This window comes from Coloeus monedula (genome assembly GCF_965178545.1).
Source record: "Coloeus monedula genome assembly, chromosome: 26".
NCBI classification, from domain to species: domain Eukaryota; kingdom Metazoa; phylum Chordata; class Aves; order Passeriformes; family Corvidae; genus Coloeus; species Coloeus monedula.
This window is the reverse complement of record NC_138806.1, coordinates 6,728,880-6,743,413: the sequence shown is the minus strand read 5'-3', so window position 1 is coordinate 6,743,413 and position 14,534 is coordinate 6,728,880. Positions and strand designations below refer to the sequence as shown.

The 14,534-nt window shown below is 52.2% G+C and overlaps 2 protein-coding genes across 2 annotated transcripts in view; one reads left to right on the top strand and one right to left on the bottom strand.

Annotated features, from left to right (window-relative positions):
* Positions 1-11,451, top strand: part of TANC2 (tetratricopeptide repeat, ankyrin repeat and coiled-coil containing 2) — a 195,783-nt gene extending 184,332 nt beyond the window's left edge. The window contains exons 28-29 of the mRNA XM_082297163.1: positions 1,822-1,922; positions 3,882-11,451. Coding sequence (XP_082153289.1) covers positions 1,822-1,922; positions 3,882-5,871 — 2,091 coding nt within the window. The 3' untranslated portion in view covers positions 5,872-11,451. The remainder of the gene's footprint in view (positions 1-1,821; positions 1,923-3,881) is intronic.
* Positions 11,452-12,554: 1,103 nt separating this feature from the next.
* CYB561 (cytochrome b561) lies at positions 12,555-14,257 on the bottom strand (the record flags this gene model as incomplete). Its single annotated transcript, XM_082297597.1, has 5 exons — positions 12,555-12,753; positions 13,347-13,504; positions 13,582-13,685; positions 13,760-13,858; positions 14,056-14,257. The coding sequence occupies 5 exons, from the start codon at positions 14,255-14,257 to the stop codon at positions 12,555-12,557; spliced, it is 762 nt and encodes a 253-aa protein (XP_082153723.1).
* Between the last annotated feature and the right edge of the window lie 277 nt (positions 14,258-14,534).

Below are 14,534 nucleotides of genomic sequence, written 5' to 3'. Positions count from 1 at the left end.
TTGGCTTCTCAGACCTCTCCTGTAACCTGGTTGTCCTTCACAGAGCACTGACATTTTGTAATTCCAAAGCAGTAATGATTTAATGTGCATTTCAGTTGATTAAAAATTCATTACTATGTTTATAGCTCCTTGAATTTTTTATTACTCCCTTTTGATGATGATGTTCACATCATCACATGGGGGTGGAGGCATTTTCCAGATTTCTGGGGCAGAAGTGAGGAGGAGCCAGGAGAGGTGCTCCTTTGAATACTAATAAATTTCAAATGAAGGAGCATATGCTTAGGGGGTTAGCACTTCCCCAGGGCAGTGACTCATCCAGAAACACCCCCACAAGACTCCTTCTCATCCCAGAACTTCCAGATCCCTGTCACTCTCCCCACTCCCATCTGGCAGCATCCAGCAACCAGCTCGTGCAGATGCCTGTTTTGCCAGCACACGAATGCCACCTTCCCTGGCTCGGCATGCAGGGGCTTTCACCTCCACAAATTAAAGTCCCCATGAACTCAAAAAGCGACATTGCCGAAGTCATGAGCCAGCAAAGGTTACACTGGAGGAGAAGGAGCTTTTGGGACACCGTTTCTTTTTCTGTGAGGAAGAAAGATGGAAAACAATGGGAGTAAAATCTTAATGCTGGTGAACAAACACAGTTTGGAGAAAAAGTGTGAACCTTCTCTTTAAACCAGCCAATTTTCAGCTAAGCAACTCCAGCTCTTGTCCTGTGCTTTGAGGACAAGATTTTTGGTTTATCATTAGTCATTTGGTTTATCAGCTGGGGAATGCCAGGTTTTGTGAGGAAAAATTCAGAGGGTTGTAATTGCTCCTGCAGTTTTTGCACCCATAGATGAGGCCATAAAGGTACCTGTCTCATGACTGCATTCCCAATTCAGTCTGTTGGACAATAACTCCTCAGTAACTGCTACTGCAGGTCAAACAGAAGTATAAGCTTCCCCAGGCAGGGCATGCCCATAGCAAGAGTCGGCTTCACAAGTTTTTGAACAAATCAGGAGCAGCCCTATTCAGTCCTTTCTCCCAGAGCTGCTCAGGTCATAGCCCAGTGCAGCAATCCAAAGCAGTGTTTGGCTGTGAGATGGAATCCTCCCCACTAGGAGGAGTTCTCCTTCACAAGTGCTGAGCTTCAGCTGAGCTTAGTGGGATGTGTAGCATTCAGGACAAGGAGGGTGGTGACAGGGTCTGTACCAGAGCTGATAGTCTGGTCTCACAGCACTGCCCCTGGAAAGCAGCCAGAGCAGTCCCCTCTCCCTGCTCCCAAACTCTCCTCCCAGGTGAGCTGTCGTGGAGAAGGGAGGAACAGTGGGACTGATAGGACACCTTTGCCAGGCAAGTCGTGTTTGTAGCTAATGCAGCCCTGCCCTTCACAGGCAGTTTTCTTGAGCCCCTCGAAGAATGTCAGTGTGTTCAGGGAAGCAGAAGGGCATGGGAAAGGTTTCCTGTTGCTTTCAACTATGGAAAAAAATCATTTGTGAGATAACATTCCAGCCTCTGCAAGACCAGATGTTTCCTCAAGACTGTAGGTTGTTGGAGAGGGATTTACATGCACTTGTTGGGGACACAGTGAGGCTTGCTGGCCTCAGTGGGTGATGACAGCAACTTGCGTTAACCACGCTTGAGTCTTTGGAAATGCCATCATAGCTCCCTCTCTGTAAATGATGTTGAATCCATGTGAAACATTCCAATGCCATTGAGTTTTCTATGCAATATGAAAAAAAAGTCCATACTAAGTTTGTTTTCTTCCCATGCTGTATGTATTTTTGTTTCTAAATTTATTCAGTTAACTTACCTGCACACCTATTCAAATGGCAGGATTTTGGAATGGCGGAGGAATTTGCCACTAAAGCGCTGGAGCTGAAACCGAAATCTTACGAAGCTTACTATGCAAGAGCAAGGGCCAAACGCAGCAGCAGGTGAGGAGGGACAGAGAGACGGGTGTGAGGGGCCAGTCTCTGTGAGCCTGTCACATCAGCTGTGGGCACCCACCCTGCAAAGCCAGGCAGTGCCCCCATGGGAAGAAATGGCCAAGGAACGTTCATTAGTGAGATCACAAACTTCCTGAACTCCAAAGTAATGCCCTCCCTCATTTGGTGATTTCTGAATCCAAATGTTTTGGGAGGTTTGTCATAGTGGAACTTTGTCTGGACATCTTACAACACCGGAGACCTGGACACCAAATTGGGATGTTCTTTGTTTCAAAGTACACTTTAGTTTGACCACAACTTGGACTCAAAGCAGAATATGGCTTATGGCCAGTGTTGTGCAAGAGGGCAGACTCATTCATCACAGTGGTCTCCTCTAGCCTTAAAATCTGTGCATCTCTGTCCTGCAGCCCTTTCTGCCCAGCAGATGCTGCTGACTAGCTGGGCAGTGGCTGCAGGCAGGCACTGGCCAGGGAGCTTCCAGCCAGAACTTGTGCCCAGAGCACTGCAGCCAGCTCCTGGAGAGCTGCAGCGCAGGGATCTCCCTTGTTCACCTACCTGCCTGAAGGCTAAAAGGTGTGAGATTAAATCCATTTGCCATTCCTAATGAGCAGGAGTGCTGCTTGGGAGTCGTATTCTCAAGGACTGGGCACCCTGCCACTGCATCTCTGTTTAATTGGCAGCCAGAATGTCTCACATGGCAATGCAGGTGTGTGAGCCCCTCTGTGCAAACATCCCAGCTCAGCAGACACCACCACTGTGTGACATTCCTTGCTGGAGGCAAATGTGGAAGTGGCCCAGCTGGTGCAGGTCCACCAGGTCCTGATGTGGGAGGTGAAGCCATAACCTTCTGTTCCACAGAGGAGCCCTGCAAGCTGAGCCACACACACACCTCATGCCTTTCCTTTAATGGTTTCCTCTGCATTGTTCCCAAAACATTATGGGGAACCTGAAGACCCATGTTCCTCTCCAGATGGTATCAGCCTCCCACATACCAGTGTCCTTTTCTCCCTGGGTCTCTCCAACAGAAACTGTCACCATTTTGGCTTTGCTTCTCCCCATCCCAGTCTATGCCCAGGAGCACCCCTGGGTAGAAGAGGAGGCTTTTCCTTCTTCCACCTAATCTTCAATGGCTTGTACAAAAGATTAGGCCGGTGTTGGGAGGTGCTGGGGGGATCACTGATAGGGAGCTTTTCCCCCATCTGGGTGGGTTTTCCCAGATCACAGTCATGTTCAAACACATAGTTTTGCTCCACAGTGAACTGTGTCCCTGTAAATGACAATCCCCTTCCCAAACCCTCACCTCCCTGTTACACCTCCTAGGCTGGCCTTTCCCACACAAAGGCTTCCCTGGGCAGCTCACAGCCTCTGGCACATTGCTTGATTCCTTCATTCCAAAGAAGCTAGCCAAATCCACTGTAAAATTGGAGAGACAAGCCTTGCCGAGAGCGCTGACCTGTGGGAGCCCCTGAGCTCTGGAGCCAGGCCTGATGCTGTGTGGTCTTGGCATCAGGCAGAAGTTAAATTTTCAGTGGCATAAGTGGTTGTAGTTCTGTCAGAGCTTGTTTACAGCAGTGGTGAGTTGGGCTTGGGGTCCACCAATCTGTTGGTGTCCCCTTTGCTAACACAGAGGTGAAGCTCATGGTGGTGCTAGAGGGAGTAATTAATTAGCCCCTAACATACGCTGCAGAGGACAGGCGTGTTTGCTAGTCTGGATTGTGCCATCTCAGGACTGTTCCCGTCTTTTCCAGAATTTTCCCTCCGTTTGGATAACATAAATCAGAGGGAGGCCCATAAGGCAGCATGTGAGAGATGCAGCAAGCAGTAGCAATCACAGATCTCTCCCTCAGTAACATGCAAAAGCCACTTTATCCCCCTGGAATCTCTGAAAACAGCTCCATCCAAATCCAGAGTACTTTCCGTTCTCATTTCTATTCCTTTGTCAAGCAGGCAGTTTTCAGCAGCCCTGGAGGACCTGAATGAGGCCATCAAGCTGTGTCCTAACAACCGTGAGATCCAGCGGCTGCTGATGCGGGTGGAGGAGGAGTGCAGGCAGGTGCAGCAGCAGCAGCAGCAGCAGCAGCAGCAGCAGCAGCAGCAGCAGCAGCAGCAGCCACCACCGCCACTCCCAGCAGAGCCAGAACCCGAAGCCCAGCATGAGGAGCTGTATTCTGTGCAAGATATTTTTGAGGAGGAATACCTTGAGCAGGATGTAGAAAACGTTTCCATTGGCCTGCAGACAGAGTCCAGGCCAAACCAAGGGCTGCCCATCATCCAGAGCCCACCTCCATCTCCAGCTCACAGGGACTCAGCCTATATTTCTGGCTCACCTCTTGGCTCTCATCAGGTCTTTGATTTCAGGTCCAACAGCTCTGTGGGTTCACCGACCAGGCAGGGGTACCAGTCCACATCTCCTGCTCTGTCTCCGACACACCAAAACTCACATTACAGACCCAGTCCTCCACACACATCCCCAGCTCACCAGGGCTCCACTTACCGCTTCAGCCCCCCTCCCGTCGGAAGCCAAGGGAAGGAGTATCAGAGCCCACCACCGTCTCCCCTTCGCAGAGGCCCCCAGTACCGCGCCAGTCCCCCCGCAGAGAGCATGAGTGTTTATAGGTCCCAGTCCGGCTCCCCAGTCCGTTACCAGCAGGAACCCAGTGGGGTCACCCAGCTCCCCAGCAGACCCAAGTCTCCGCTATCCAAGATGACGCAGAGATCCTTCCAGATGCCCCAGCTCCCTGTGGCCGTGCCACAGCCAGGGCTGAGGCTGCAGCCAGCCAAGGCACAGATCGTGAGGAGCAATCAGCCCAGCTCTGCCGTCCATTCTAGTACTGTCATCCCAACTGGTGCGTACAGCCAGGTTGCCCACTCGATGGCCAGCAAGTACCAGTCATCATCAGGGGACATGGGGGTCAGCCAGAGCCGACTGGTCTACCAGGGCTCCATCGGGGGCATCGTGGGTGACAGCAGGCCCGTGCAGCACGTACAGGCGAGTCTCAGCGCCGGAGCCATCTGTCAGCATGGAGGGCTGGCCAAAGAAGACCTTCCACAGAGACCATCCTCAGCATACAGAGGGGGGATGAGATACAGCCAGACACCTCAGATTGGGCGAAGCCAGTCCGCCTCCTACTATCCGGTGTGCCACTCGAAGCTTGACCTGGAGCGTTCTTCCCTCCCAGCCAACCAGCTGGGCTCTCCAGATGTGTCTCATCTCATAAGAAGGCCCATCACAGTCAACCCCAGCGAAATCAAGCCTCACCCACCGACTCCAAGGCCTCTACTCCACTCTCAGAGCGTTGGCCTCCGCTTTTCCCCTTCCAGCAATAGCATCTCCTCCACCTCCAACCTGACTCCCAACTTTCGCCCCTCTGCTTCAATTCAGCAAATGGAGATTCCCCTCAAGCCAGCCTACGACAGATCATGCGATGAGCTGTCTCCAGTCTCGCCCACACAGGGGGGCTACCCCAGTGAGCCAGCCCGTTCCCGGACCACGCCGTTCATGGGAATCATAGATAAAACTGCTCGGACTCAGCAGTACCCCCATCTCCATCAGCAGAACCGGACCTGGGCTGTGTCATCAGTGGACACTGTCATTAGTCCTACGTCTCCTGGCAATCTGCCCCAGCCAGAATCCTTTAGCCCACCCTCTTCAATCAGCAACATTGCCTTTTATAACAAAACCAACAATGCACAGAATGGCCATTTGCTAGAGGAGGACTATTACAGCCCCCATGGGATGCTGGCCAATGGGTCCCGAGGAGACCTCCTGGAGAGAGTCACCCAAGCCTCCTCATACCCCGACGTCAAGGTGGCAAGGACGCTGCCCGTGGCACAGGCCTACCAGGATAACCTGTACAGGCAGCTCTCCAGGGACTCCAGGCAAGGGCAGACGTCCCCAATCAAACCAAAGAGACCATTTGTGGAGTCTAATGTGTAAAAGACACTTGTTGGAGTGAGACCTTCATGTTTTCAGCACACACTTCCAAGCTTGATTTCCATGCATATTATTATAATTATTATTATTTTTATTTTTATTTCTCTTGGGTAGCTACATGACCAAGTTTCTCCGGTACTTTATGTGGTGGTCAGACAGCCATGCACGTGCTCCAGCCCTTTCGTTCCCTAGCTGACTTTGAAGCCAACATCAGCCGAGCCAGTATCGTTTGCCCAATTCCAGCAAAGTTCCAACCAGGATATCTTAGTCCATGGTGCGGGGTGGTCCAGAGATATCCCTACGCAGCAGGAGGTAACCAGCTCTTTTTCAAGAGACAACTGCCGTGGATTTAGATTGGTTTCTTTTGTCTCAATGATCTCTTACTCAACTCTGATGGGAATTCCTAGGGAATTCCACAAGAGCCTTTCCCAAGGCTGCATCCACAGGTCCCCGTGCCAGCCAGGTCATTTGGCTCTTAGCCCCAAAGAGCAGATTGCCCTCGGTGATGTGATTTAACACCGGTAGCTATGCACAGCACCCACAACACCCATCCTGATTCTGCTGGTTTACAGCGCTTTCCTTCCTTATTTAACTTGTCATTGGCCAGAAGGCATGGGGATCACACAGCACTTTGCTGCTTTCCAAGTACCTACCAGGTGCCCTCACACTGATTCCTTTGCTCTCGGGCATTTTACAAGCGTTGAAGGATTAAGGTTGGCCCCATTGTTATGTGTTTTAATCAGCCAAGGGAATTGGCCAGGGACTTCTTGTGCATGAACTGGGATTGCACTAACTTCTTCACACTGTTGGCAGACTGCACCTCACCCACAGCATTTGCATGGGGCAAGTTAGTGTTCATCTAGGGGGCATTTGTCACTTGTAAGGAAAAGCAAAAATCTGACTTACAAAATGACATTCAAAGAGGAAAATTGCAATTCTTAATTTTTTTTACATTTTTTTATTATGAGGATGTAGAACATGGCATGGTGGTCCCAAAAGAGGAAGGGTCTTTCTGCAGTCCCAGCCCTGCAGCGTCCCTTCCCTCTGGCTCACTCCTGACAGGGAGCAGGGGCTGTAGCAAGGGCTGTGCTCCTCTAAGATCCTCTGTTCCTGCAGTCCTGGAAAGGGACACCATGTTCCATATCTGTACATGGTGGAGACCATGTGTTGCTTTTTAAGAAGCTGTAGTTAAGAGAGACCTATTTATAATTTATTTATGTTATCTATTTCAGGACATTTTCCAGTTCGGGTAGGGTTTTTCTATTATTTTCGGTTTTGTAATCAAATGCAGGTCACATGAAGATGGCATGAAAAGCAGGAGCCAGTTCCAAAATCCTTTTTGTAGGATTTTCAATAATTTTTCAATTATTTGCTGAAAATTTCTTTTGCGGTGGGGGGAAGAACTTCCTTTACTGATTCCTTTATTCCTGGGTGGGTTTGTAATCTGCCTTTTCCGTTCCTGAGGGTGAAGGGTGGGATGACAGGAGGGAGAGTGGTAACGCTGTAGCTTGTTTTAAAGCAAACTAGTGCCTGTTGCCCAATGCCAAACCTCACTCATATCAACTCTTTGGAGCAATTCAGTGCTGAGCAGGGGAGCGATACCTTCGGGATCTCCAAAGGGCTACTGCGAATCGATTGCAAGACTTCCTGAACCAAATCACGGCTCCAACCTGCGCTGGTGTGAGTGAGCATATCCCAGTGCCACACCATTGCAGCTGCACCCATTCACACCAGCTCAGGACAGGGTCCACAACTCTTTAAGCAAACCCTGGCTTCGATGGGGCTTTTTTTTTTCCCCTGTGTGTGGCTCAGCACATCTCGTTGCTATTTAATTGCCTAATTTGCTCAGAGCAAGCTGGGACATGCACACCTTGGGCCAGGGGAGGCTTGTGTCTCATAGACACATGGAGAGCATTTGGAAGGGGGGGTTCCTCTATGAGTTTTGGCGATTTTGGGGCTCTCTTGGGGCATTTGGTCTTTGCCAAAGCCACTATTTGGATTGAGGTTGGTGTTTTCTTCCTTGAGGTGCAACCCACTGCTGACTCTTTGCTTTATCCCAGGGCTCTGTAAAATGGAGGGGCTGGCTAGGACCCCCTTGATGGGGTGGGTCCCCCTTGGGATCACCCAGCTCTGTGCACTGTTTCTCCCCTTGCAAATGGGGTGTGATGGTTTTCTTTCCTCTTTTTTGAAACAACATGCTCTGTTTTGTAAGGAAGAACCAATTTCTCCTTTGCATCCCACACACCCATAGCTGGGGGACATATCCTGGGTCAGGAGCAGCATCAGTCACTTTGCTCAGCGCCTCACATCCTCCAGCCTTCTGCCTGAGTGAGTGGCTTCCTACCTTTAGTTGCTTCTTTGAAAGGAAAAAGTAACCCAGTTGAGCCCTGTCCCTGTTTTATCCAGCTGAGTGAGACACACTGTGGCTGTCGGTGGCTCCTCTCCACTGCAACGCCAGCAGGGTGGTCCAGGAGCAGTAACAGGAGAACTGCCCTTGCTTTGCTTTGCTTTTGCTCCTCACTGCCTTGTGCTCCCAGTCCTGTCCTTCAAAGCATCCCCTCACAGTACTCCTGTGTGTAACTTTTCAGTTTCTGAAGATGTTTTAAGGGAAAGAGAAAACAGCTCACACTTTTAACACAACCACAAATTTGAAGAAGGCTTGAAACACTGCGGCGTGCAGGTTTTTTCACAATTCCACGTGTTACATTTTTCACAGAATTCTTGCACTAATGGTTTTCCATCTGTTCTCTCTGTAAATGGGTGCACTTTACTGTTTGAATTTGTTACTATGATAAATACTGGATATTTAAGCGTGAGTAGTGTCTTCATTAGAAAATAGCAAAACAGCTCATGTCTCAGTGTATTTTTAAAAAAAAAAAGAAAAAGAAAAGAAACAAAGCAATGAATAATAACATTTATAGCACAAGAACTGACTCCTGTATATAAGCATCAACAGATTGAGTAATTTTTGAATACAGTATTCTTTGCAGTGGTTTTAAAGCACTTCCCCAGCAATTCTCTTAGGGACAGTCAAGGCAGGATGGCTGCTGTGGTCACCGGCTGGGTAAGAAGCACATTTCTTCCTGGAAAAGCTGTTCTTGCTCAGTCCCCTGTGTCTTCAAAGTCATGATTTGGGCTTTGCATGAGGAGAAGCAGAGGTCATTCCATGTTGTGCTGGCATGGCCCCATTGGGCTTGGGAGAGCAGAAGGTCAGATCTCACCCTGAAGGCCCTTCATCCTCTACTCTTAGATCTAGGTCTGACAAGCCCAGGCCACACTGTGGGATCACACTCAGTTTCAGACAGTGTGCCGTTCTGTACATCTGTGCTACATATTTAGTTACTCTTTGAGTAATTAAGATGCAGGACAGTGCTGCCAGCTGGTGCCTTCATGCCCTCCCAGCTGCAGTGGTACCACTGGCAAGCCCCATCTTCGAGCAAGTAGGATTTTGGGTGCACCTAGTAAAGCAGGTTCTTGATGACATTGAAACTCCAGTTTTAGTTCTTGGGGTGCATGGGGAAGGCAATGCCAAAAGTGATGCTGAAGCTGACCCCTTTCTTTAGCCAGCTTTCCCACCAGGTGTCTCTCGTCCTCACCTGTGGCTGCTCCGAGTGTGTCGCCGCAGAGCTGGAATCTTCTCTCCCAGCATCAGGTGTGGGTGTCTGCCCCATCCCTCAGTGGAGATTCATTGGCTCTTGCTTTCCTCCCAGGTCAGAAGGATGTTGTGGTCCCAGGGGAGGGGACACCCACCTGGTGAGGGGTCTGCAGGGTCCCCCCAGCCAGGCTGGGAGTGGCATCAGAGGGCTTTGGACATAGTCTTGAGTGGGCATCAAAGTGCTTAGGAAAGTGAGGGTTTTACAAAGACAGATCCTTTAGGATCGATCTCCAAAGAAGGCACAGCCTGAGCTGCCTTCTCTGTGTCACTGTTTGGGAGGACTGTGCTGGCTCCAGCAATCTGAGATGTGTGTCTGTGCATCTGTCTGCCTGCTGTGGCACCAGTGCCCAGCTGGGTCTGTCCGAGCACTGAACTTTTTGGTTATTTTTCTTTAACCTGGCTGTAAAGAAAACCATGTGGCTGGTGTGAACACATGAGCATGCGTGTGCCAAACACTGGAGTCGTACTGGGATTAGGTCTGGAACCAGGGTGGGTAGTAAACTGGGAGTAATTCAGGCCCCTTTACAAAGGTTGCTGTATATTCAGGGTTACCCAGGAGAAGTCTAGCTGAAACCGAAGTGCCAGCTCCGCCTTACCTAGAGAACCAAGCAAGCCGGCGTGCCTGCTCGTCCTCCGCCTTCCTCGTCTGCGGGGGTCCACAGTGAGCTGTCACGAGCTCCTTGGTGGTTGTACTTTGCTGTAGTCTTGGGAATTCAAGATAACTCTTCTGCCGGGATATTGGTGTTTACCCAAGGGCTTAGGGGAAGAGCTGCTGTACCTGCTGGGACCTCTGCAAATCAATGCCTTCACCCCGTGCCAGCTGCACTGCGCAGGCTGGTGGGGGTGTGTTGGACACAAAGCACAATGGTTGAAAGTGAATCTCCGTTTTTTTCAGCTTTGTGTGAATAATTGCTGGATTTTCATTCAATCAAACTCTTTTTTCTAATATAAACCACTAAGGGCTCAATTCTTTAGCAAGATGCATTCGTGTCCAACTCTTGACTATACAGCTGGATCTCTCCACAACTGGTACAGACCAACCCAAGAGGAGCACAGCGAGCACGGCCGTCACCAGGAAAGCCAACAGACACCCAACCCACCCACCGTATCCTTCCTCCTGCCATTTTCTAACTCACAGTACTGGGGAGTCAGCAGCCGGGTCCCATCTGAGGGGATTGCATCCCGTGGTTGTGAAAACAGAGGGCTCCTTTGCCAAAAGACTTTGTCCCTTTGGGTGATGCTGTCCAGGGACAGCAGTGGGGAGGCAAGTCAGGCTCAGGATGGGTAGGTGGGAAAGCCTCGTGCCCATGGAGCTGGATCTCCACAGTTCTGCCTCACTGTGCACTGCTCAGCCAGACACTGAGAGCAGCACTGTGTGCTTCGTAAAGTCCATTGTGTCACTACACCGATAACCCAGAGACTCGTGTGGACTCTGCCAGTACTGCCGGGCTCATCCCTGTCCAGCCTTTTCTTTGCCATAGTGTTGCATTTAGTGTTCCATCTCCTTTCTGTCTTCACATCCGAGAGGCTCTGAGTTGGGTACAAACACGTCCAGTACACCCACCTTGTGCTTTGTACAACTCCCTGGTTGCCATCCTCTGAGACACTTGCTGGGAAGATCTTTAAGACACTTAAATTTTCCTTTAGCTTTTCTATAATTCTGATGTAAAGGACTTCCTCTCTGTACAGTATATTATCCAATGCATGTTCTGTTCTCTGATATATTGAACACCACACAGTTGTGATATTGTGCAGTGGGAAGAGCAGCCCCTGCCAACAGCAGAGGCCTTCGCCTCTCATCTCTAAGGAAAGAAGAAAACATATTTTTTCCTTTGCTGTATTTGCTTGAGCAGAGTTTTCTTGTCTGTACATGTGAGCTGTGAGATAGATGTGAAAAGTTCAAAAGAATGCATTTCCCCCCCAATGTATACAGATTGTAATCTGTACAATGAAAACTGTATGTATGAAAAAATGTACTTATTTATAAATGGTTAACACTTGGAAATTGTGTCTGGGCTGCTGTTTTTCCCACACTGGGGTCAGTGAAGGAGTGTTCTGATGCTTCTCAGTGTGGAAATGATGGTGTGAAGGTTGAGTCTCACAGTCATTGCATGGGGGTGGGGACAGGGACCTGGGAACCACCAGGAGCAGGAGGCAACAGAGGCAGCATTACTGCTGCCACCGGCAAAAGGCATATAATAATATAGTGTGTAATAATTATAACATCCAGTGCATGGTCAGAGCCTGGAGATGTCCCCCTGGGGTCCTTCACACAGCCACCACTGAGGTCTGCAGTGCTGGACAGGACAATCCCACCCCTAACATCCACCCATCCTCCCCAGCCCCTCAGGCAGCTCCTCTCCCGGCCACCCTCGGGATGTAGGAACTCAGGGGTACCCCACAACTGTGATGGGGGGGCAGTCAGGAGGAGGACAGGGTTAGCTGCAAACATTTATTAGGTTGGGAGCATTCACTGAGCAAACACATCATGCATGGGGAGAAAACACTTCAGACACGAAGCTGCCGAACCTGCACAAGCAGAGCATCACTCCTGGAGAGCCCTTTAGGGGAGCGTCCCCCACAAGTGGCCATGCTGGAGGGTGAGGGGCTGCCAGTGAGTGGGACATCCCAGGGGGGGCAAACATCCCCTCTGCCCACTGGGAACGGGCCATAGGCTTTGGTTGCCCACAGGGTGGAAATCTGTGCTCCCACTCCCTGTCCCCAGAGCAGAGAAGAGCCTGGAGACCCCTCTCCTTCATACCCCTGCCAGCCCCTGCCCTGCCCACAGCACTGCCATTCCCACAGAGCTGGGACGGATTTGGGGGTCACCAGGGACTGGGGAGGGGAGAGCTAAGGATGATTAAGGCCAAGCGAGGCTGAGTCCAGAGGGCATCATTGCACCAAGCGTGTCCTTCCCCAGCTGTTGTTGTCACCCAGGGCTGGGCAGAGATGCAAACCACCAGGGACAGGGTGCACAGGAACATTTCAGACGTCACAAGGAGCCCATGCCGGAGACCAGGAGTTGGGGATGTCACTGGCTGCCACCACTGGGGCTCTCGCCCTCTGTCAGGGTCTTGAAGTCCATGGACAAGGCCATCTCCTCAGCCAGTGGCGGGCGCTTCCACTCCTCCCGTGTCAGCACGTAGCACACCACCAGCCCGAAGGCCACCAGCAGCACCCCCAGGGTGTTGGCCAGGATGCCCTCGGGCACAAAGTGGCTATAGGAATCACTGTGGGGGTGGAGAGGGATGCTCAAGCCTTAAGAGATGGGTGGCCTGTCCCTACCCTGGCTGGGACCCTCTACTCATCCTCATCCTTCAGGCACACACCTTGGGAAAGGTCCCTTCCCCCAAATCAGAGCAAGAGAGGAATGTCGGTGTTTTGCTCACTTTGAGGAGAGACACTTGGTGGCAGCAGATGAACCTGGTGGCACAATCCTGTACTAGGGCTATAGGCAGCCCAGTACCCTCCCTGCCAGAGGGAAATGGCTCCTGGGGTGCCCCATAGCCCTGTCCCCACAGTGCTGGGGCTGTGGGGACCCCAGTGTGCAGCTGGGGCCATCTCTGTGTCCTCCAGCTGTGAGGGCAGAGGCCTTAGGAACATGAATGTCCTGGGTGGTTCTGCAAACACCTGGACACAAGGAGGTGGCACTGGGCATTTTATCGACATTCCCAAAGAAAGCTGTTGCAGGATCCAGGCCCTTGTTAAACATCATCTGGTAAGTGACTCAGCAGCAGCAGAAATAAAGGCCTCGAGGGGAGATTTAAGAGCCACAGATTGAGCAGGGACTGGGGCACCCCCCCACCCCAGCTTGGTCACCCACCTGATTTTGAAGAGGAGCATCTCAGTGATGCCCAACAAGCAGGACGTGATGGAGAGGATGAAGAGGGTGATGCCAAAGAAGATGTGCTGGGGCTTGTACTGTCCTCTCACTGAGAAGGAGGCACCAGGGAACAGAAAGAAACCACAGCCCAGGAGCCACTGTGGGGACACGGGGATGTCACAGGCTCTGCGGAGTCCCTTCCCTCCCGGGGGCCCAGGAGCTCCGCAGCCCTCACCTGCAGGAGGTAGAGCACAAAGGCAGCCATGCCACACCAGGAGTGCAGGCTGTACATGTTGGGGATGCCCTTGGTCCGGTGCGACTCAAAGACAGCGATGATGCCTGCAGAGAAGGGCCTGTCACCCACCACCAGGGCCACATCCTGCCCCATCCACCCCCCTCAGCCCGGCACTCACCCACGAGGGCGATGACCAGTGCCAGGCTGTGGAGCAGCGCGTGCAGCGCCTTGGTGGAGCGCTTGGCTTCGTGCCTGAACACCCGGTACACGAGGAGAGCTGCACAGAGAGGGTACTTGAGCATGCACAGGGACCCCCCACCTCCCTGGGTGGCACCCAGCATCGCCCAGTGATACTGGAGCACCTTCCCCGTGTCTTTTGTCACCACTTTGTCCCCTTTGTTCCCTGCCCAAGCACAGCTCCAGGCTTTGGAGGCTGCAGCTGGGACAGGGCACGTGTCCCACCATCCTGCTCACCGTCACCTTGGAGGAACACCATGCCCAGCACCATGCACAGGGGGTGGGCGTTGAACTGGAGGGGGCTGTGCCAGGCCACGCCGCCCCGGTAGCGGCCCAGCCAGGCACCTGTGGTGGCCAGGAGCGTCAGGCCCAGCAGCTGCGACACGGCCACGTACGCCGAGAGCCCGGTGGGGCTGGTGGGCGGCGGGGCCCCGTCCATGGCAGCCTGCAGGGACAGAGAGGAGGGGGGGGCGAAGCCACAGCGGCCCCAGTGACAGCAGGTCCCGGCTGGCCGGACCTCGGGTAGGGTCCTGCTCCGAGCAGCGTCCGGCACCGTCCGCTCCACCCTCACCTGCCCCGGAGCCAGGCGCTTCCTGCTCTCGCTGCGTCACCCACACCTGGAGGTGGTTCCCAGCCGCCACGGCACACCCAGCCCCGTGCTCCTGCACCTCCTGCCTGCTCCTGCACTCCTGTCCAATCCTCCTGGCCCCGCCTGC